Source organism: Lupinus angustifolius, chromosome LG01 (genome assembly GCF_001865875.1).
Source record: "Lupinus angustifolius cultivar Tanjil chromosome LG01, LupAngTanjil_v1.0, whole genome shotgun sequence".
In the NCBI taxonomy this organism is placed as follows: domain Eukaryota; kingdom Viridiplantae; phylum Streptophyta; class Magnoliopsida; order Fabales; family Fabaceae; genus Lupinus; species Lupinus angustifolius.
The window spans coordinates 18,005,730-18,027,505 of NC_032009.1; the positions used below are offsets into that span (position 1 = coordinate 18,005,730).

Consider the following 21,776-nt stretch of genomic DNA (forward strand, 5'->3'; position numbering starts at 1 on the left):
AAGCTCCCCTTGTTTTTGGGATATCTTCATTTAGAAACAAGAAAATTCTATACCCATAGTCTACAAATTATATATTTTGCCATTTTATTTAGCTTATTCTATATAACAATTAACAAACCATACCATTTTATTTTTCTTTAGTTAGTTGTGAATCTCAAGTTAATATATCCAATTCATATCCTTTGCATGAGTCCTAAATTTAGCTATTTTAGTTTTTTTGAAGCTAATGGAAACAAATTTGTTGACCTTCTAATTACAAAGATTCAGTACCTTCATTTAGCTCGCTTCCTATATCACTATCTCATCTTATTGTTTTCTTTATCACAAAGAGAACTTTCAATAAAAATACTTTAAAATTATTACAATGACATTCAAAGCTTAAAGCTCAATACACAGCATATTTCATGCCCAAGTAGGGATGGCAATGAATGTGGGTATTGTTGAAGTCGAATTTTTTTGCATTTTTCAGCATATTTTATTATTGAAGTCGATTTTTTTTTGTCATCACTATGCCCAACCTTTGCCTTTTATTATTGAAGAAAAGTCTTAGTGATAGAATTTGTCTCATTTGAAAGTGAGGGCAATGCTAAGTGAAGTGACCAGTCATTTTTGGTCTTTTATTATTTAATCAATTCAGTAAATAAGCTAAACTACAAATAACCATTAGCTTTGCAGCATTGAATTGATTCTTCAAATATTTCCTTAGTGGCATACTTGTACTCAAATCCAGCATCAATGAGCTTCTTGGAGTTCAAACTTGGCATTTTCTCACCTTTAATTTCTTTCACATTGCTAGAGGATATTAAAAAGAATTATGTTAGTTATAATGTGATAAAAGCATAAAAGAATTATGGAGTTAAAATTATGTTACTTAACAAATGATTTTATACGAAGAAGAGTAATTGTCCTCACTCTAATGTTAGTATTTGGGATTCTGGGTATTTATCATTAACTAGTTCAGCTATCTCTTCCATTGATATAGTACCACTTAATGAGCAAATAGATCTCCCTTTAATATTTGGGTGGTCAAGCATAAAAATATGGGCTCTGGCCACATCATCCACGTGTATTATTGGGAAAGAAGAGAAAATATCATTTTCATAACCTGCAATAATTTTTATTTATCAAGAATTAAGATTATAGTGTAAGAAACTAGATATATATTCATCTTCTAAACACAAGATTACAAATTGTGGTAGCCATATCTTATTTTCAAACATTAAAAGTTGAAATTCATGTGTTTGCTCTTAAATGAGATTATTTCGAAAGTAATGCTACACTGTTATGCACTTAAAATTGAATTAAAGACCAATGACTCTTACTTCTATAGATTAGAGATGGTATTATTTTAGGATCAACATCCTCTTAGATACTAATATTGAAAAGAGAAGTACATAGAAAACAAAAGAAAAAATTAGTATGATGTTGCATTTTCATTCTTTAGATGCAATGTGATGACATTTTTGTTAACGAAAAACAGAAGAAGAAGAAATGAAAACAGAAGAAGAATTAAGTGAGGAGAAGAGAGGATAAGAGTTTCTCAATGAATGGTTACTTCATTAACAAGGCAACAACCATATTTATACAAGTTTCTATATGTGGCTAACTAACAATAACTACCAACTAAAAATAGAAACTTCTCAACCAAACTAACTAACTATTGATTACATTCCAATACCCTTCCTTAATCAAGAGTTAGCCATTTACAAGAACATACTCAAGCAAACACCTTCCTGTTTTTAGTCAAAACAAAGAACCTTCAACATGTCTCTTAGCTTTTGAAATCTTTCTGTTTTCAAGCCTTTGGTTAGCACATCTGCAACCTGATCTTCTGTTGGACAGTGAACCAACTTCACCTTCTCCCTTAATTGTTGATTTGTTGTCCACCATTAACTCAAAATTACCAAGCTCTCCACACTGCAATTCTGCTATCAAGGATGTCAACCATAAGGCCTTGGCAAGCTGCACTACAAGCTGCTATATACTCAGCTTCACATGTGGAGAGAGCAACCACATCTTGCTTCTTGGAGCTCCATGACACAGGGGCACCAAATATAGAGAACACATAACCAGAAGTATTTTTTCTATCCTCCTTGTCTCCACACCAATCTGAATCTGAGTAGCCAACAAAACAAGATTCATTCACCTCTGCCTGATTTGAGAACAGAATTCCATAGTTCATAGTTCCTCTCAAGTATCTCATTATTCTTTTAGCTGCAATTAGGTGAGATTGCTTAGGGTTAGCCATGTGTCTACTTATTACTCCAGCAGCATAGCTTATCTCTGGTCTGGTGTGGCAAATGAATCGAAGGCAACCTACCATTTGCCTGAAGAGTGTAGGATCTGCTGGTTTGTCTGATTCTTTGTCAATTAAGCTAGCTTTTCCTTCAACTGGCACAGCTACTGGTTTGCAATTAGCCATTTGGAATCTGCTTAGGACATCTTTGACATACTTCCTTTGGTGCATCATTACCCCTTTGTGAGTCTTCAAGAATTCTATCCCCAAGAAATAGGCCAATTCACCTAAGTCAGTCATTTCGAATTCTGATTTCAGTTTGCTTTTGATGCTAAGAACTTCTGATTCACAACTACCAGTTATGACTAGATCATCAACATATAGGCAGAGCAGAGTTGTTTCTCCTTTACTTGATGAGTTTACATAAACTCCATGTTCTTTCTTGCATTTGGTGAATCCAATAGACCTTAGAAAAGAGTCTATTCTCTTGTTCCAGGCTCTTGGAGCTTGCTTAAGTCCATAAAGAGCCTTGTTCAATTTCAAGACATTTGTCCCCTTGTGAGCTATATCAAAGCCTGGAGGTTGAGTTATGTACACTTCTTCCTCAAGAGGCCCATTGAGGAAAGCACTCTTGACATCTAGTTGCCAAAGCTTCCACCCAAACCAACTTGCCAATGCTACAATCAACCTTACAGTCTCAAACCTTGCTACTGGTGCAAAGACATCAGTGTAGTCATACCCTTCCTTCTGCAAGAACCCTTTAGCAACCAATCTTGCCTTGTGCTTTGAGACACTTCCATCTGGCCTGAGTTTAACTTTGTACACCCACTTTACTGGTATAGGAACTTTTCCTGCAGGTAGGTTGGCTTCTGTCCAAGTGTTATTCTTCTCAATTGCCTCAAGTTCTTCTTCCATAGCACTGAGCCATACATTCTCCTTCATAGCACCTTGAAAATTGATTGGTTCAGTCTCTCCCAGTAGTGCAAGATGTATTAGATCACCCTCATCTGTAATTGCATCATCAGGGAATACCTCATATTCATTAAGCCTCCTAGGTAGTTGTCTTACCCTTGCAGGCCTTGATACACATCTTGCAGCATCTGTTCTTGAGGGTGTGTTGTTCTCATCTGTAGCTTCATACTCATTATGATCTTCTGGTACATGAATCAGAGGCATGGTTGAGTTTTTCTCAATCCTCTTGTGAAGATCATTCCAGGTGCTCATCTCATCAATATGCACATCCCTGCTGAAGACTACTTGGTTTGTCACATGGTTTAGTAGCTTGTATGATCCTGTTGAGTGGTAACCAACAAAGATCATTAGCTCACTTTTGTCATCAAGTTTCTTCCTTATTTGATCTGGAATATGCTTGAAGCATAGTGACCCAAACACTCTCAAATGCTTTACTGATGGCCTTCTTCTAGTCCAAACTTCTTCAGGGACTTGATCCTGTAGACTTTGAGTGGGACATCTATTCAAGACATAGGTGGCTGTTGTGACTGCTTCTCCCCATAGGTTGTGTGGCAAGCCTTTGCACCTTAGCATACACCTTACCATGTTCATAACTGTTCTATTTCTCCTTTCAGCTATGCCATTGTGTTGTGGTGTATAGGGAGCTGTCACCTCATGTATTATGCCTTGATCAACACAGAATTTCTCAAGCTCTCTTGATGTGAATTCCCCTCCTCCATCAGTTCTGAATATTTTCAGTTGGTTTCCTGATTGTCTTTCAGCTTCAGCCTTGAACTTCTTCAAATACTCAAACACTTCACTCTTGGCCTTGATGAGATATACCCACATTTTTCTGCTATAGTCATCAATGAAAGATACAAAGTATCTATTTCCACCTAGTGAATTCACTTCAAAAGGTCCACACACATCAGAATAAACAATATGCAGTAAACTAGTGGCCTTGGTTTGAGTATTCTTGTTGAAGGGATTTCTTGTTTGTTTACTTATCATACAACTATCACATATTGGCAATTGTGATTTTATTTCAGGCAAACCAGTGACCAGGTTTCTCTGGTTTAGCATTCTTAGATCTCTGAAATTTAGGTGACCATACCTTAAGTGCCAAAGCCAGGAGTCATCAGTGTTAGTTTCAGCATTCAAGCATTGAGTCTTTACTGCATCTAGCTTCACCTGGAATGTTCTGTTGCTGGACAGGGGTGCCTTAAGTACATATCTCTTCTTGTTGTCATATATTTCTAGAAAGCCATTGTTTAACTCCATATTGAGCCCTTTCTCATGCAGCTGACCAATACTAATGAGGTTAGTCTTCATGTTTGGAACAAATAGGACATCAGTGATGAATGCTTTCCTCCCATCTTGCATCCTTAGTGGAATGTCCCCTGTCCCTTCAGCTGCTACAACTCTGTTGTCAGCAAACTTCACCTTATTTCTTCTGGTTGGATCAAAGTTTACTAGCCAATCCTTGTGTCCAGTCATGTGATTGGAACATCCAGAATCTAGGTACCATACATCATTTCTGAGTTTGTTGATTGTTGTCATCATTAACTGAACTGCTTCATCATCAGGGTCTTCATATTCTTCCTTAGCAAGGTTTGCTTCAGGATTTTGCCTAACTTGATGTTGGTTTTTGTTTGGTGCATAGCATTCAGAGGCATAGTGTCCTAGTTTATCACAATTGTAACACTTTATCCTCCTCTTATCAGTCTTTCTCTTCCAATTCTTGGATTGTTTTCCATCACTCCTCCTACTGAATTGATCTTGCTGATCAATTCCCTTTCTTGGTCCACCTTTTGAATCCCAAGTCCTGCTTGTGTTCTTGTTGAAATTCTTCACATTGAAATTACCTCTCCTTGTTGATGTTTGAGTTTGCAGGGCTTGGTGAGAAGGTCTATCCATCAATATTTCATTGAGTCTCTGCTCATGTGCTTCAAGAGACCCTTGTAGTTCTTCAATTCTCATTCTTTCCATTCTCCCTGATTCTTCAATTGCTACCACAACATGATCAAACTTGGGAGTCACGGTTCTCAAGACTTTCTCAACAATTGCAGCATCCTCCATTCTTTCACCACACGACTTCATTCCATTCACATGAGTTATGATTCTTGTGAAGAAGTCTGCAATTTTCTCTCCCTCATCCATTTGCATAAGCTCATACTGCCTCCTCATTGTTTGTAACCGAATTTTCTTCAACTGAGCAGCCCCTGCATAATGCTTTTCCAACACATCCCAAGCCTCCTTTGCTGTTGCAGACCCTGCAATCAACTCAAAGTGGGCATTGTCCACTGCTTGGTGAAGGAGACAGATTGCTTTGCAATCTCTCCTTTTGTTCTGTTTGTGAGCATTTCTCTGTGCTTCTGTTGCTCCTTCTTCTAATTCTGGCAATCCTTCCTCTACAAGATCTGCAACTTCTTGATAGCCAAGGATTGCTTTCATCTGAATACTCCATCTTGACCAGTTCTTTCCATCAAGCACGGGAAGATTGGTGACAAAATTTCCAGTTGCTTGAGCCATAATTGCAGCAGAAAATGGCTTGATCTTTTGTAGCTCTTGATACCAAATGTTAACGAAAAACAGAAGAAGAAGAAATGAAACCAGAAGAAGAATTAAGTGAGGAGAAGAGAGGATAAGAGTTTCTCAATGAATGGTTACATCATTAACAAGGCAACAACCATATTTATACAAGTTTCTATATATGGCTAACTAACAATAACTACCAACTAGAAATAGAAACCTCTCAACCAAACTAACTAACTAACTATTGATTACATTCCAATAATTCCAATAATTTTTAATTTTAAATGAAAAAAATAAAATAAAAAGCTTTAGCGTTCGTTTGCGAGTTGAATTTGAAATGGAATGAAGGGAAAAATAGACTTTTGAGCCATGAAATATACTTGTGAGGTGATTTTGAAGTCTTTCATTCCCCTTTAAAACCTAACTTACAAAAAAATCCTTAGAGTTTGTTTATGAGTTGAATTTTGGAGGAGAAGGAAAAGGAAGGGAAGGCTTGTGAGTCGTGAAATATGATTCCACAACTTTCCACTTTCATTACTTCCGCTCCAAAATCCAACTCGCAAACAAACTCTTAGAGTCTAAAGATAATATCACTTTAGTATATTTACATGTTTGTTCTTAGAGGCTAAAAGATGAAACATAAAAAACTTCAAAGCATTGATACATACTAATGAGAGAACTCTAAAGCCTTAATTTTTCCCCAAGCATACATGACATTTAAGAAACATTTCTCTTAATCACAACTAGCAAAGACAAAGTGTGCATTTTACCATCAATCAAACTCAATTAAAATTAGATATATGGAGAAGTGACACATTGCATAACATACCAAACAACCAAGGCAAGACCATTTGAATTGAAAGAGGAAGCTTTGGGGAAATGAATGGTCCAATGACAAAAGGAAGAACTAATGTCACAACATCTAATCCATGTTTTTCTCCAAATTCAAGAACTGCCTTCTCTGCCAAGAGTTGAGAAACAGTATAAGACCAATTAGTAGGTTTTGTATTATAAATAAAATCAATATCACTCCAATAACTTTCATCCAATTCATCCACTTCTTCACCACTATAGATAACATCAGTGCAACTTGCAGTGAAAACAACTCTCTTCACAGTCTTTGAACTTAATGAGGCTTTTAAAACTCCTAAAGTCCCATTAACTGTTGTTTTTGATAATATGTCAACTTCTTCTTCCCAATTCATTGGAGTAGCTGTATGGAAGACCCATTTGCAGCCTTCAATTGCTGGGCAGAAACTTTCAGGATTGTTGAGATCCGCATTGAAAATTCTTAGCTTTTCGGATGCGTCGGGTAAACTTGTAAGGAAGCTAACATCTTTACCTATGATCAAATAACACAAGCTTCAATGTTTTCTTGTTGCAAAGATTGTTGTTACTAATCAAGAAAGTAAGAAGTCTATACAAAACAAAAATTAGCATATATCTGCGCTCTCCATCTTCCCTTTTAAGTCTGTTTGAGAATTAGATTTTTGAGGGTTAGGAAAAAGGAGAACTTCACCATTTCACTAGTGGACTCATAACCATGGATTTGAATAATCTTAATCAAGATTTCCAATAAGTGGTTGAGTAGAGAAGAAATACAAATATTTCGAATTTCACAAATCTTAAGAAGAGAAAATGATATGGGTGCAAAAGTTTAATTTGGTTTTTTTTACCTAACACAAAGACACGATTCACCTCAATAAATAGCAAATTATATTTAGGAATTGAGTTGAATCGTTCATAAATAGTTCGGTTCCGCGATTTTTATATTTTAAAAAAAATCATGCACCAATTGAAATTTCAAAATATATTTCAAGATCTTCATAAAAAGAAAAATATTATATTATTATTAGAAAAGGTAAATCATAAATAAATAAATTAAAAAATTGAAACTTTGTTTGTTATTAATATATATATATATATAAACAATTATGTAATTTAAGGAAAAAACAAATGACCATATATAATATACAATCCACAATTAGTAACATATATATCTACTAGTACATATAACAATTTAGTAACATATGTAATATTAACATGCATAACATTACAATTCACATGGTAACATATATAACTGTAAAACAATTTATGATATAAGTACCATAAAAGTTAGATCATATCCTCCCAAACGATTAAGGCATATATATCTATACTATTAATAAAGGGAAAACACAAAATAACCACTCATCATTGTGTTATTTGTGTTTTCCTATTTTGCCCTCAATATCTTTTTATTTCTACCAAAAAACCATATAATATTATTTTTTTATTTTATCCTTATCATCTTCTTATTTTAAAAGTGTGTTTAAAAAATTGAATATTAGACCAATTGAATAAATTCAACCGTAAATTTAGCGCAAAAAAATTATATTTGAACTTATAAAATACAAACTATACATTACAAACGATAGGAAAGCGGGTTGACAGGCACGACAGTGCATGTCAACACGCTAGTATATATAATATCAATTTAGTAATATATATATATATAACACTACAAATCATACAAAATTAATAATTTAAGCTATAAAATTGGTTGAAGTATTCAAACAACAATGTAATGTTATTCATTAATATCTATTTCTTTAATATGCGGTTCGGTTCCAACAATTCCTAAACTTATAAAACATTGAATCATATATAAATGATTACTTAAAAAATAACCAACTGAACCACATTTTATGATTTTGTGGGTTCCACAAATTTCACAGTTTTAATTGGAACGGCTTGTATCCCTACATAAAATTCCCATTGGGACAATTAAAACTCGACTCAACTAAATTACAGCCTTTGGTTTTTCATTTATTTTTTTGAGTAGCCACATGTTTAAAATGATAATTCCCGAGCTGTTAATATCATACCACATTACATTGGGGCAGGGCCGGCCCACATATATGTGCTGCATGTGCGCCACATAAGGTCCATTTCTAATTTTATTACCGACTTTCATTACATTGATTTGTTTGATTTTTGCGTTTATTTTAGGATAATGACGTTATTATATTTTGTATCGTCACTCTAGTGATTAGATTATAGATATTGTAGCTTATATGTGACGTTCATAACTTCATTGTTATAAACTTTTAGACATTAGTAATATTTTTAGATATTTGTCATAGTGAGTTAGTACATTTAAGATTCAACCTCTAAACATTTAAAAGAGAGTACATAAACCATTTTTTGATATAACCAATAATATCTCTTTTCCGATTATTACTCTCAAATACATAGACACTTTGATAGTGTTTAACAAAGAAAATAAAAATTACCTGGACCATATCTGGTAGTGGTGTTGACATAAAAACCATTTGATAGGAGTCTCTTAATCATCATTGAAGCAATGAATCCTGTGCCTCCAGTGACACAAACTCTTCCCTTTCCCTCTGCCATAAATGAAGCTCTTGCTAAAGGGGTGATTTCTGATTCAGGAAGTTGTGTGTCTCTCTCTATATAATTATATTTCCACTAGCATTTGTTTTATCTTATGATAAAGGACGGTGCTAAGTATATAAATTATAAACTACTACCCCTTCTTAATAAAGGAACCTTTAAGGCTAGTTTCAAACGCTTTCAAATCAAATTTTATTACACACATTGACAAAGGAACAAAAAATGCATAACCTAACAATAAGGTTTACTTTTACGGTTAAAATTTGTCTTGGATGTTATTTAATTTGGAACATATTCAAGAGTTGGTGTCTCCATGGAAGTTCCTTTTTTTTGGAAAATATTGCCATATTTGAAGATTGGAGTGATAATTAATGTAAAGTTTGCTATGAAGTAAATATTTTGAAACACAATTTTCGTTTATAAGGCGAGAAGAGAGTATATATAGTGTACGTTTAACAAAACTACATAAATCTTATCTGGAAGGTAAAAATTACAGATCATGTTATATCATAAATTACAAATTTAAGTATTTTGGATCTATCATACAAAATCATGTGAAATTTGAGGAATATTTAAATTATAAGATGTAAGCAACATAGATAATATGGACGAGTGATTAAGAGGAAGTTTTACCGCACAACTATTTCATGTATATGTTGTGTATATTAAATGTTGAGTGGTTAAATATTAATATGGTAATAATTTCAAGAGTAAATTACACTGACACCCCTGAGTTTTACTCAAACTCCACATATCACTCATCCGTTTTTAAACTTACAGAAGCCACACATACATTACATTGGCTGTAGGAGAGATTAGTGTAATTTCTTAAACAAAAAAATGATGATGAATGTAATTAACTCAAACAAAATATGGTATATTGTGAAGACAAGTTCAAATACTATAATAATCAATGTCTATTCATTATTTTTAGTTTATTACAAACTTTATCAATAATTATTAAAAAGTTTCTAAATCACTTTTATACTATATTGTAACTATTACTCCAATAACACAACCTCTTCCTTTTCTCCCTGCCATCTATGTATCTTTCTCTATATATAATTATATTTCCACTTGCATTTGTTTTATTTTATGATAAAGGACATGCTAACTAAACTAGGACCCCATGATAGAGGAACCTTTAAGACAAGTTCCAAACGCTTTCAAATCAAGCTCTATTACACATTGACAAAGGAACAAAATAATGCAACCAATAAGACAATAACGCATAAATATGTTTACTAAATTCTAAAGGCTAACCGTAAGTTTTAATTTGTACCATTAATTTGTGAGTAGGGAGCGTATCCAATATTGGTGTCATATTGCAAGTGGTTTTTTTAATTATATTTTTCCATTATGAAGAGGAAATAAATGAAAAGTTAGAAATATGGAGCGAAAAAACCTTTAAAATAAATCATATCCTAGTGGAGTGGATGCATAAATCATAAGGTTTAGGCATTTTGAATACATGATACAACATGATAGGAAAATAGAGCACCATATACACTATAATATTCAAGTGGCTTAAATGAAAATGAAGAGTGCTTGAAATAAAGCTTTATTGTACAATTATAATGTTTGTAATATTGTATGGACATAATATTGAGCATAAAATTTACTATCTTCTGCTATCCTAATATGAAAAGAAAGGACAATTGAAATTATAAAATTAGACATTTTATATCTGTGATAAGCGTTTAAAGTAATTGGACTGCTTAAATTACTAAACTAGACACTCTATATTGTGACAAGTGTCCAAAGAAGAAGTTATTTTTGTCAAATTCGATTAAAATTATGTAAATGTCATAAAGAAGAAATAATTTCTTTCATCTTTATCTTTTCCTACCACTTCTTTACATTCTCTCTATTCAAACAACACATAATTTCTCATTTTTGGTTTTACTTCATCATTATCATAACTATTTCTCCTTTTTCAATTTTTGTCAAACAAACCTACTATTTTCAACTCACTTACCTCAACAAGATATCACAAAATAATTGCTCTTTTTGCCTTCTATAACAATAATAATTTTTCCACATGATGCATGTTAAAATATTTTTTTCCTATGTGGTTACTTTTCCAAAGCCGGAAATACATACTAGCCATGTTCTTTTGTTTCAGCATTTGCCAAAAAAAACTTCACCTCCCTGAAATGCAATGATTATAGATTACATTGGCATCAACTACAAAACAATAGTGTCTACATTTTTATTATGTGTTTATCATTATTCATTTAAATTTATTTTTTTCATTATCTGTGTGTGTCAACTTTATATTAGTGATAATAATCTTTAATTGTTTTCTTCTCACTCTTTGTTTATAATGATACACTAATTATGTGCATGCATGTTCACTGTCCATACACCATTTTAAAACCTTCAAAGTATAACATGTCTATCACTCATGCATGCTTAATTTATATATGTCTTTACTTTCTGCCATTTTTACTCAAACAAATTTTATGCATATATAGTTTTTGGCATATATAAAAAATTATCAGGTTAATATTATTATTTAGAATACACTTTAGAAGCTGAAATTATTAGGTATGATTGTCCTTGAATGTCTTTTATTTTATTTTCTAAAAATTAAAGAGGTATTAGTTATACTTTAGAAGCGTAAATTATTAGGTATGATTGTCCTTGAATGCATTTTATTTTATTTTCTAAAAATTAAACATTTGTTTCCCACATTTAATTGCATTAAAATTGTTCATGCTCTCCCATTCTACATTAAATGTGAATCCTACAATATTTTCCCCATAAATCTAGATGCCCAAGAGGAAAAAATGAGAATGAAATATTTTTAAACTATTACATTATTAAAAAAACTTCCTTATTGCAATCAATGTTTTCATAATAATTGTGATAGATGTAACACCTCAATCTTTACATGCAATTTCCCGGTCCATGAATCCACTGAGCGTGTTATCCACAATCTTAAATATTCTACAATATTTTATACCCTACAAATGGGAGCCTCCCACACTCGAACATACGACCTTAGGGACAAATATTTATTATTCACATGTAGCTTAATGATAATGACTCATTTGTTAAATGATTATTTGTCCCCGAGATCATGAGTTCGAATCATGAGAGGTTCCCTAACTCATTAAAATGAATATTAATGGTATTGATATTTTAAAATATATTTATATTATTTGTGCATTCTGATTAAATATAAAAACGAAAAAAAAAAGGTAACACTAAATCAATGAAAAAAGGATTTAAAAAGACAAAAAAAGAAATAAGGCATTATGGAATTGATTGTGAATATGATGATGCTTTATAAAGAGGTTGACTTGGGGCGCTAATGAGAATATGAGAATTACGTTTAAAGTTTTAATGTTGCATAATAAAGTAATACATTACTTTCTTAATTGCAATAAATTCAATAAAATAAGAGGAAATTACACTGGCATCCCTGAGTTTTAGTGAAATTACACAAACCACCCCTCATTTTTCTACACCTACACAAACCTCCCATATTTTTAAACTTTCATTACATTGACCACCCCTGCATAAGAAATAAGTGTAATATTTTAAACAAAAAATGTGATAAATGCAATTAAGTTAAACAAAACATGATATATTATGGAGACACGTTCAAATAATATATGAGTCAATATTTCTTTATTATTTTTGGTTCGTTACACTATATTATAAGAGCGATTTAAACAATATTTCTTTAGAATTGTTGATGCATTTTATAACAAAAAATAATAAAGATACATTGATTTGTATATTATTTAGACTTGTCTACACAATATATCATGTTTTGTTTAACTTAATTGCATTTATCACATTTTTTGTTTAAAAGATTACACTTATTTCTTATACAGGGGTGGTCAGTGTAATGAAAGTACAAAACTAGGGGATAATGAAAGTTTAAAAAATATGGGAGGTTTGTGTAGGTGTAGAAAAGTGATGGGTGGTTTATGTAATTTCACTAAAACTCAGGGGGTGTCAGTGTAATTTACTCATAAAATAAAATTTCAATAAAGGTATGACACTAATTTCTCGTAACTTCAATTTCATTAATACATGAGTATCTTAATACAATACAATTTCAATAAATTCAATTACAACATTATGTATATCAAAATAATATGTATTAATTTGAATACAAGGGTATACTACACGAATAATTAATAGGCTTAAACATACATACCATTAATTGCTGGTAATTCATTAATTTTGGATAAATTTGATGCTTGATTATCGATTACACGTACGACATCTACAATTATAAAAATTGAGTTTGCATCTGAAAAACATTAATAATTTATTTTTATGCTATTGAAAATGTTGAAATGATTATATTTGAATTTAAAAAACAAATGACTACTAAACCTAATCATAATCATATTTATTTCATAATGATTTAATGTGTAAGGATTTAAAGTTAGAGAAACTACTAAATATTCTATGTTTTACTCATATTTTTCAAATATAGATAAAAAAAAAAATACCGTATAAAATATTAAAAAAATGATCTAAATTTAAGATACAAAATGTTAATTTATTAAAATAAAATTTAATTAAAAATATTTACTAACTAGAAACTAAAAATAAGTAAAATTAAAAAATAAATATATAATACTAAAGTTTGATTTATTGTGATTCAACATAAAAAATGTTGTTTATGCTGTTAAATTTTATCACTTCAAATTGTAGATTCAAAGTTATTTTATATTTTTGTAGTGTAATTATTTTGACTTACATGTCTATTTTTGCTTCAACTTATATAACTTTAATATTTATATTGTATTATTACATTAATACATGACTCTATATAAGAATTATTTTTTAAACTAGGGATAAAAATAATAATTGTTTTTTAAAATAACAACTTTTTAGTTTACAAATGGCTAACTTTTCCCTCTTAAATTACATGTTTTTAATAAAATATAAATCTCTATTTTAGTACTATTTGATCATTCTCATTTACGAATGATTGGATGCTTTATGGTTGCATTTCCCATCTGACATTCATCCGTCATTGATATAATCAATTTCAATAATTTTTCTTTCCTCACGGGATGCTCAAAATAAACATTCATCTTATTTTTACACCTTTTACTTAAAAGCAATTTTACAGATTTGATTATTGAAAAGGGTAGTAAGTGAAGTACATAATATACACATAAGAAATACTTGAATTGTATTATGCGGTAATTAGATTGATTTAAAGCTTTTTCATTTTATCAAATTAAATTATTGATTGATCGATAAAGAATATGAATAAACAATTTAAAATATCATTATTTTTACATCAAAATATGTCAATATTGCTAATTCAATTTGATAGAACTAAAATAATTTATATTTGAAAAGAGTTAGTTGCTTATTTTCTAATAATTTTAATTGATAATGGTTTTTGTTGACATAAATAAAATAATAGATTTATAATCTATAATCTATAAATGGTAAATTGCAATTTCATATGATCTTTTCAACCAATAAAGTGTTGATCTAATGATATAAATGTTCAAAATATATTTGTATATTTCTATATTTATGCTCAATTTAAGACCCAATCTATCATTAAATACAATTAAAGTAATTATATTTATTTTTATCATATTTTTTATTTAATTAAATAGATTATATGGTAAAATCATTGATTAAAAATTAGAGACGTATTATTATAATGGAGATTATAATAAATAAGAAACATGTAACACCCCATTTTTGCATCTAAAAACGTAATGCTTTATTATAGAAAATATAGTGCCAGTATAAAGAAAGTTAAACTCATTATATTATAAAATTAGACTAAATTCAAAATATTTGGACTATCAATTTCAAAATACGGAAATATTTCATACTATCTCAATCAATGTGATACTTGTCATTTTGCTAAACAAAAGAAATTGACTTTTCAGAACAACAGTAACATGTCTGAGTTTGTTTTTTATATCATCCATGTTAACATATGGGGACCAGTTTCCATTCTCTATATATTGGGCCATATATACTTCTTAACTATTATAGATGATAAGTCTTGACATACTTGGTTGTTTTTCATGAGAAATAAATATGAAATTGCAACCTTCATAAAATCTTTTGTTACTCTAATTGAAACTCAACTTGACATTGTTTTGAAGTGCATAAGATCTGATAATGGTATGTAATTTAAAATGGGTGAGTTCTATAACTCAAAAGGGATTCTGCATCAAATTAGTTATGTTGAGACTCCACAAAAAAATGGTGTTGTGGTGAGAAAATATCAACACATTCTTGGTATTGCAAGATCCCTGATGTACCAATCTTCTATGCCTAAATGCTTTTGGAATTATGCAACTGCTCATGCTGTTTACTTGATCAACAGACAACCTTCCACTGTCTTGAACAACAAGTCTCCTTACCAGGTTCTTTTCAACCATGACCATAATCTTGTTAATTTGAAAGTATTTGGATGCTTATGTTATGACTCTACCCTAGTGAACAACAGAAAGAAATTTAACCCTAGAGCTAGAAAGTGTACTTTCCTAAGATTTAAACATGGTGTTAAGGGCTACATCCTATATGACTTAGAAACAAAAAAAAATTTCATGTCTAGAAATGCTGTCTTTTATGAGGAAAATTTTCCTTTTTCTAACCAAAACAAATTGGATGAAAATAGAGATAGTGAATCTTTGCCCACTTCTTCCTTTAGCCAAGATGATCACTATCTAGATCATCAATTTTATGATAGTTCCCTCAATCCTCAAATAAATCAAATTGATCACATAAACAACATTGATGAATCTCATGAGGTTGTTGACATTTCCCCTAATGAGGATCAGAGTGACACTTTTAGGATTTCTAACAGACAAAGAAGGTCTCCTAGATACTTAGAGGACTATCACTGCACTCTAATGAACTCTTGCACTAATGACACTCACATCAGATACCCTCTGTCCTCTGTCCTATCTTACCAAAAGCTATATGCTGCACATAAGAGTTTCATCCTTAACATCTCATCCATATCTAAACCTAGTGATTATAATGAGCCCATTCAATACCAACAATGGATAGATGCTATAAAAGATGAATTATAGGCTCTAATTAGAAATGAAACCTGGATCATTACAGATCTCCCTGAGAACAAAAGAGCCATACGATGTAAATGGATCTATAAGACCAAACACAATCCTGATGGAACCATTGATAGACATAAGACCAGATTAGTGGCTAAGGGCTATACTCAACAACATGCATAGATTACTTGGACACTTTTAGTCCTGTTGTGAAGTTTACTACCATAAGAGTTATTCTTGCCTTAGCTTCCATCAAAAATTGGTACCTTCACCAACTTGATGTTAACACATCCTTCCTTCATGGAGACTTACTTGAGGAAGTCTACATGAAAGTTCCTCAAGGCCTAAACATTGTTGATAAAACTAAAGTATGCAAACTTCAAAAATCCCTGTATGGATTAAAACAAGCTAGTAGGCAATGTAATGTCAAATTAAGTGTTGTTTTGATGCAAAATGGTTACACTCAATCTAGAGATGATTATTTAATGTTTATTAAGAAATCTCACCATTCCTTTACAATCATCTTTGTCTATGTAGATGACTTAGTTTTAGCAGGTAATAACTTGAAAGAAACTCAATTTGTTAAGCAACTTCCTGACAAGAAGTTCAGTATTAAGGACCTTGGAACATTAAAATACTTCCTTAGAGTGGAAGTTGTCAGGACTAAAAGAGGGATTAATCTCTGCCAAAGGAAGTACATTCTTGATATACTTAAGGATGTAGGGCTGCTTGCAGCTAAATATGCTCTGACACCTATAGACAATACTATAAGACTACATAACATTTCTGGACCCAGTTATCAGAATCCTACTACTTATAGGAGATTATTACGAAGACTTATCTACCTTACTCACACTAGATTTGATATCTCCTTTATAGTAAGTCACTTAAGCCAATTTTTATCCAAACCCACCATAGATCACTATAATGATGGGCTAAGAATTCTTAGTTACCTCAAAAATGCTCCTGGAAATACAGAAATTAGCTTGAAGGGTTTTAGTGACTCTGATTAGGGGGCTTGCATTGATACCAGAAGATCTATTACTAGTTTCTGTTTCTACATTGGTGAATCCCTCAATTCATGGAAAAGCAAAAGGCAGAGGATTGTTTCAAGATCCTCTGTCGAGGCTGAATACAAAGCTCTTGCTCTTGCAGGTTTTGAAGCTCAATGGTTATCATATCTTCTCAATGATTTACTTATCTTAAACACTAATCCAGTGTTCCATGAAAGAACAAAACACATTGAGATGGACTATCACTCAATTAGAGAAAAATTTTTAGATGGCATTCTTCACTTGATGCCTATTACCACTAAATTTCAGGTTGCAGATATCTTCACTATGGCTCTTGCTCCTGCCAAATTTTATCCTCTATCATCCACGTTTGGCCTTCGTGAAATACATAATCCAGCTTGCGGGGGGATGTCAAAATATGGTGCTCTTGCTGAATCAGATATGGCTCATGAAGATTGCATCAACCTTGGACAAAATGACCAAGCCAAATGTGCTCAGGAATCAAGGAGACAAAGCTCACTACGCTAGAATTGGTATTTAACAACGCCCATTCAGAAACGCTTATGTGTTGAATGCTGTTAAATGTAAGGCATAAGAGAATTAACAATGTCCATTGAAGAAAACGTTGTTAAAAGTGTTATCTTTAACATTGCTTATTAAAGCAAGTGATGTTAAAGATTATACTTCATATATATAACAACATTTCTTCAATAAGCGTTGTTAAAGGTGTTATCTTTAACAATGCTTATTGAAGCAAGTGATGTTAAATGTGTTATCTTTAACAGCGTTTATTGAAGAAAGCGCTGTTAAAGATCATACTTCATATATTTAACATCACTTCTTCAATAAGCATCGTTAAAGTTGTTATCTTTAACAATACTTATTGATGTAAGCGTTGTTAAAGATCATACATTCATATATTTAACAACATTTCTTCAATAAGCGCTGTTTAACGCTTGTTTTAGTGAGCATAAATCTTTTCAAATTCAAAAACAAAACCTCACATACAATAATATACATATCAATCAATTTATTATTTCTCTTACTTTTCTTCTTCTCCACGAGTTACATTTTTCTCTTTTATTTTTAGTTTCTCTCTACAAGCAAGTTATCGGTTTTTAGTTTTTTCTCTTCACGCATAAGGTAAATCGTTATCTTACTTTAGCTCATTTATTTCTTTTTGATTCAGTCTTGATGTTTGCATTTACACCATAAATAACAAGTCTTTGATGCATTTGAATCGTTATTTTTTTAAATAATTAGTTTATTTATGATCAATTTGGTGGAAACATTTCACTAATAATGTGATCTTTATTTGTTGTGAAGTTATGTAGCTATGGTGTTCTAGGTTTTTTTGCTATGGTTCACTAGTTTAGAACACAAGGTTTTTGGCTAATTTTGTATTTTTTTTTATAACTTTTGCAATTTGTTTAGAGATGACATTTTTTATTTGTATTTGTAGCGTGCATTGATCATTGAGGAACACATGAACGCTGACACATTGAATGAGAAAGAATGAACAATTTGCGTAAGATCTCATTACTCATATGTTATTTTATAATATTATTGGAATCTATTAAAGTTGAATGTAGCTGGAGCCGTTGGTGATTTAATAAATCTATTATAAATATGGTGGAGTTGGTCATGTTTGTCATGTGTTTGATAGAATGTCTGAGAGATATATTAATATTGTCTTATTTAGAAAGTAGACATTTAACAACGCTTGCTTCAGTGAGCGCTGTTAAATGTCTACTTTCTACAGCGTTTCAAAAAACGTTGTTGAATATATAACCTTATGTATTACTGTATTCACATAGAAAGCACCCAAAAACACTGTTAAACGACAATTTTAAGCATTGTTGTTTTGCTATTCTGGCATAGTGGCTTCAATTCTGACCCAGGGATTGGCAAGGCTGATGCAAGCATTGGAAGTGCAATCTCAACCATACAAAAGACTCATGCCAAAGCAACTTTACCTCTGATCAAGAAGGCATAAGCAAGATCAAGTTTAGTGACCCTACTAGACAAACTTTGAGTGGCAGAGTTCACTTAGACAATACATCAAACACTCCTCACAAATTTGACTGCATTGCTTGGGATTCAAGCAATCATAATCTCACGTGACTAATTGTATTTCTATTTTGTCATTCTTTATTAACATCTTTTAGTTATGTTAGTTATTAGTTTGTTAAAGAGGATGGTGTATTTTTCATCCTATGTACATCGTAATTGTTTCTAATCAATCTTCTTTTGATTCTATTTTGCAAGTTTTCATGTTCATATATATTCATCTTCTTTTATATAAATATAGATCACCATGTTCTAATATAATTATAGGTTATATGAAATATTAATGCAAGAAGTTGGATTAATATCTTTATTTAGAAACAACAAAATTCTATAGTCTATACCCATGATTTAGTGTGTTGTACATACACATTGTATATCTCCCCATGGTCTACATATTTTGCTATATTATTTAGTTCGCTGCAAATTTCAATAAATTAGTATATCAACTTTATTTCCTTTTCATGGTTTTTACATTTAGCTGTTGAGTTTTGTTTAAGCTAACTGAGAAAAAATTGTTGACTTTCTGAGGAGTAACGTGGGTGTAATTTTATAGAATTATGGGTGCAAAAAATATTAACTATTAACATATAAAAACATTTTTTCGCTGGCTGTGCCACTGACTATCACATTTTATGTCTTCTTTATCAGAAAGAGAACCATCACTTAAAATCTTTAAATTTATTTCAATGACATTCAATGATTAAAGCTACATACAAAGCATACCTCACTTCTCCACTTGACCGACAAATATTAGTATGTTAGTATTTATTGTAGATGAGACTCGAATCTTCAATCTTCTTTACTCTAACCTTTCACCCTAACCTTCTTCATTCCAACCCTTCACCTTAACCATTAAACAACTTTATAATTTTTTTATTTGCTATAAATGATACTTAAACCCACTATCTCCTTTACTTATTCACTATACCCTTCATTTTAATAATCATCAGACTACCTTCACCCTTTTCCATTTTTATTATTGAGTAAAAATCTATGTAGATAGAAGTTGCTTCATTTGAAAGTGAGGGCATTGTTACATGAAGTAACCAGTCATTTTCTATGGTCTTTTATTATTTAACCAAGTCAACAAAAAAGTTAAACTAGAGATAACCATTTTCTTTGCCGCATTGAATAGATTCTTCAAATATATTTCCTCAGTCCCATACCTATCCTCAAATCCAGCATCAATTAGCTTGTTGGAGTTCAAACTTCGCATTTTCTCACCCTTAATTTCTTTGAAATTGCTAGAAGGTATTAAAAAGAATTATATTAGTTACAATGCGTTTTAGAAATAAAATGAAAATTACTTGGACCAGATCAAGCAATGGTTGAAGTTGATATTGGAATTTCCTTTATGATTAGTGAACTATCAACCCTAGGATCTTGAATCTTATGATTTTTACATATAATATAAAACAATGATGCAAAGTCACACCTAAATCTATGTTTCTCACATCTATTCCTTTTATATGCTTTTGGAAAGAGTTTTGGTATGATGTTCTTCCTTAACTAAATCCTGAATCCGTTTTTGGACCTTTGTTTTCTCTCTGATGGAAAGAAGTGAAAACTATTTGTGATTTGATGTCTTGGGGACCATAATCGTTCCTATAGACAAGATGAAGAAAGATCTAAGAGATAAAAGTGTGATTAATGTAATTATTCAAATCAAATTTACAAGAAAGATAATCTTACAAAACAATAATATTGAAAAGAGTTTTATGGAGTAGAAATGAGTTTCTTCATACAAAGTGTCATATCTAAATCCATACAGTTGAGAATGATTTCTACGACTTCCTTCCAGATCTTAAAGTTTGTCTAATTCATAATAATATATTGTTAATTTAAGCAGAAATATTTGCAGCACTAATAAAAGACACAAAATTCATAGAACAAATAATTAATAATATCTTCATTTTTAAACAAACAAGTCATGTAATATATAAAACAAAACATGTTCACATAATAGACTCATCATAAAATATCTCACACAATACCAATTTTTAATCTTTGGACAAAGAATTAATTTGTAAGTAATACTCTGAATGTAACGATCAAATATTAATAATGAGTTTAGTCAAACAATAGTCTTTCTTTGGATAAACTATTATTCACATGAAAAATCTTTATAATTATTACATATTTATTATCACAATGATGTTATTATTTGGTCAAATTGTGTCTTCATTTGTCCTGAACACAATTCGCATAAATAATCTCATACTATTATCTATGTAATTTGAATTAATTTCTATAATAGAGGTTACTTTGGTAACATATTATATCAACTGACTCAAAAATAATTACCATAAAAAAAGAAAAACACTATGAGTCAATTATAAAGAAAATACAATTTGGAATTAAAACTTTAAGATTTCATCACTTTAAAGATTAATAAATGTAATAACACAATATAAAATTCCAAATCGAATATACTCATACATATATTAAAATATATTTCAATTATACTGTAATGCAAATTCCTATATATATATATATATATATGGTTAGCAATTGTTTGCATTAGGCTCTAAAGTATTTGATCCC

At 31.0% G+C, this 21,776-nt stretch overlaps 1 protein-coding gene and 1 long non-coding RNA gene across 2 annotated transcripts; one reads left to right on the forward strand and one right to left on the reverse strand.

The window, feature by feature from the left end:
• Positions 475-20,341, forward strand: LOC109350540. The gene is made up of 3 exons (XR_002108111.1): positions 475-486; positions 12,817-12,820; positions 20,217-20,341. It is a non-coding gene; the product is annotated as an uncharacterized LOC109350540 (long non-coding RNA).
• On the reverse strand, positions 510-9,134 carry LOC109350535 (vestitone reductase-like). The gene is made up of 4 exons (XM_019591768.1): positions 8,998-9,134; positions 6,552-7,064; positions 913-1,105; positions 510-792 (listed from the first exon to the last, which is right to left on the reverse strand). Exons 1-4 carry the CDS (start codon positions 9,116-9,118, stop codon positions 651-653), a joined length of 969 nt encoding a protein of 322 aa, XP_019447313.1. The 5' UTR covers positions 9,119-9,134; the 3' UTR covers positions 510-650.

Coding starts and splice junctions, on each gene's coding strand:
- LOC109350535 (XM_019591768.1), bottom strand. CDS start 9,118: ATGGCAGAGGGAAAGGGAAGAGTTTGTGTCACTGGAGGCACAGGATTC. Junction 1,106..6,551: donor GGTCTTGCCTTGGTTGTTTG/GTATGTTATGCA, acceptor AAATTATTGCAG/GTTATGAAAATGATATTTTC. Junction 793..912: donor TCCCAAATACTAACATTAGA/GTGAGGACAATT, acceptor AATATCCTCTAG/CAATGTGAAAGAAATTAAAG.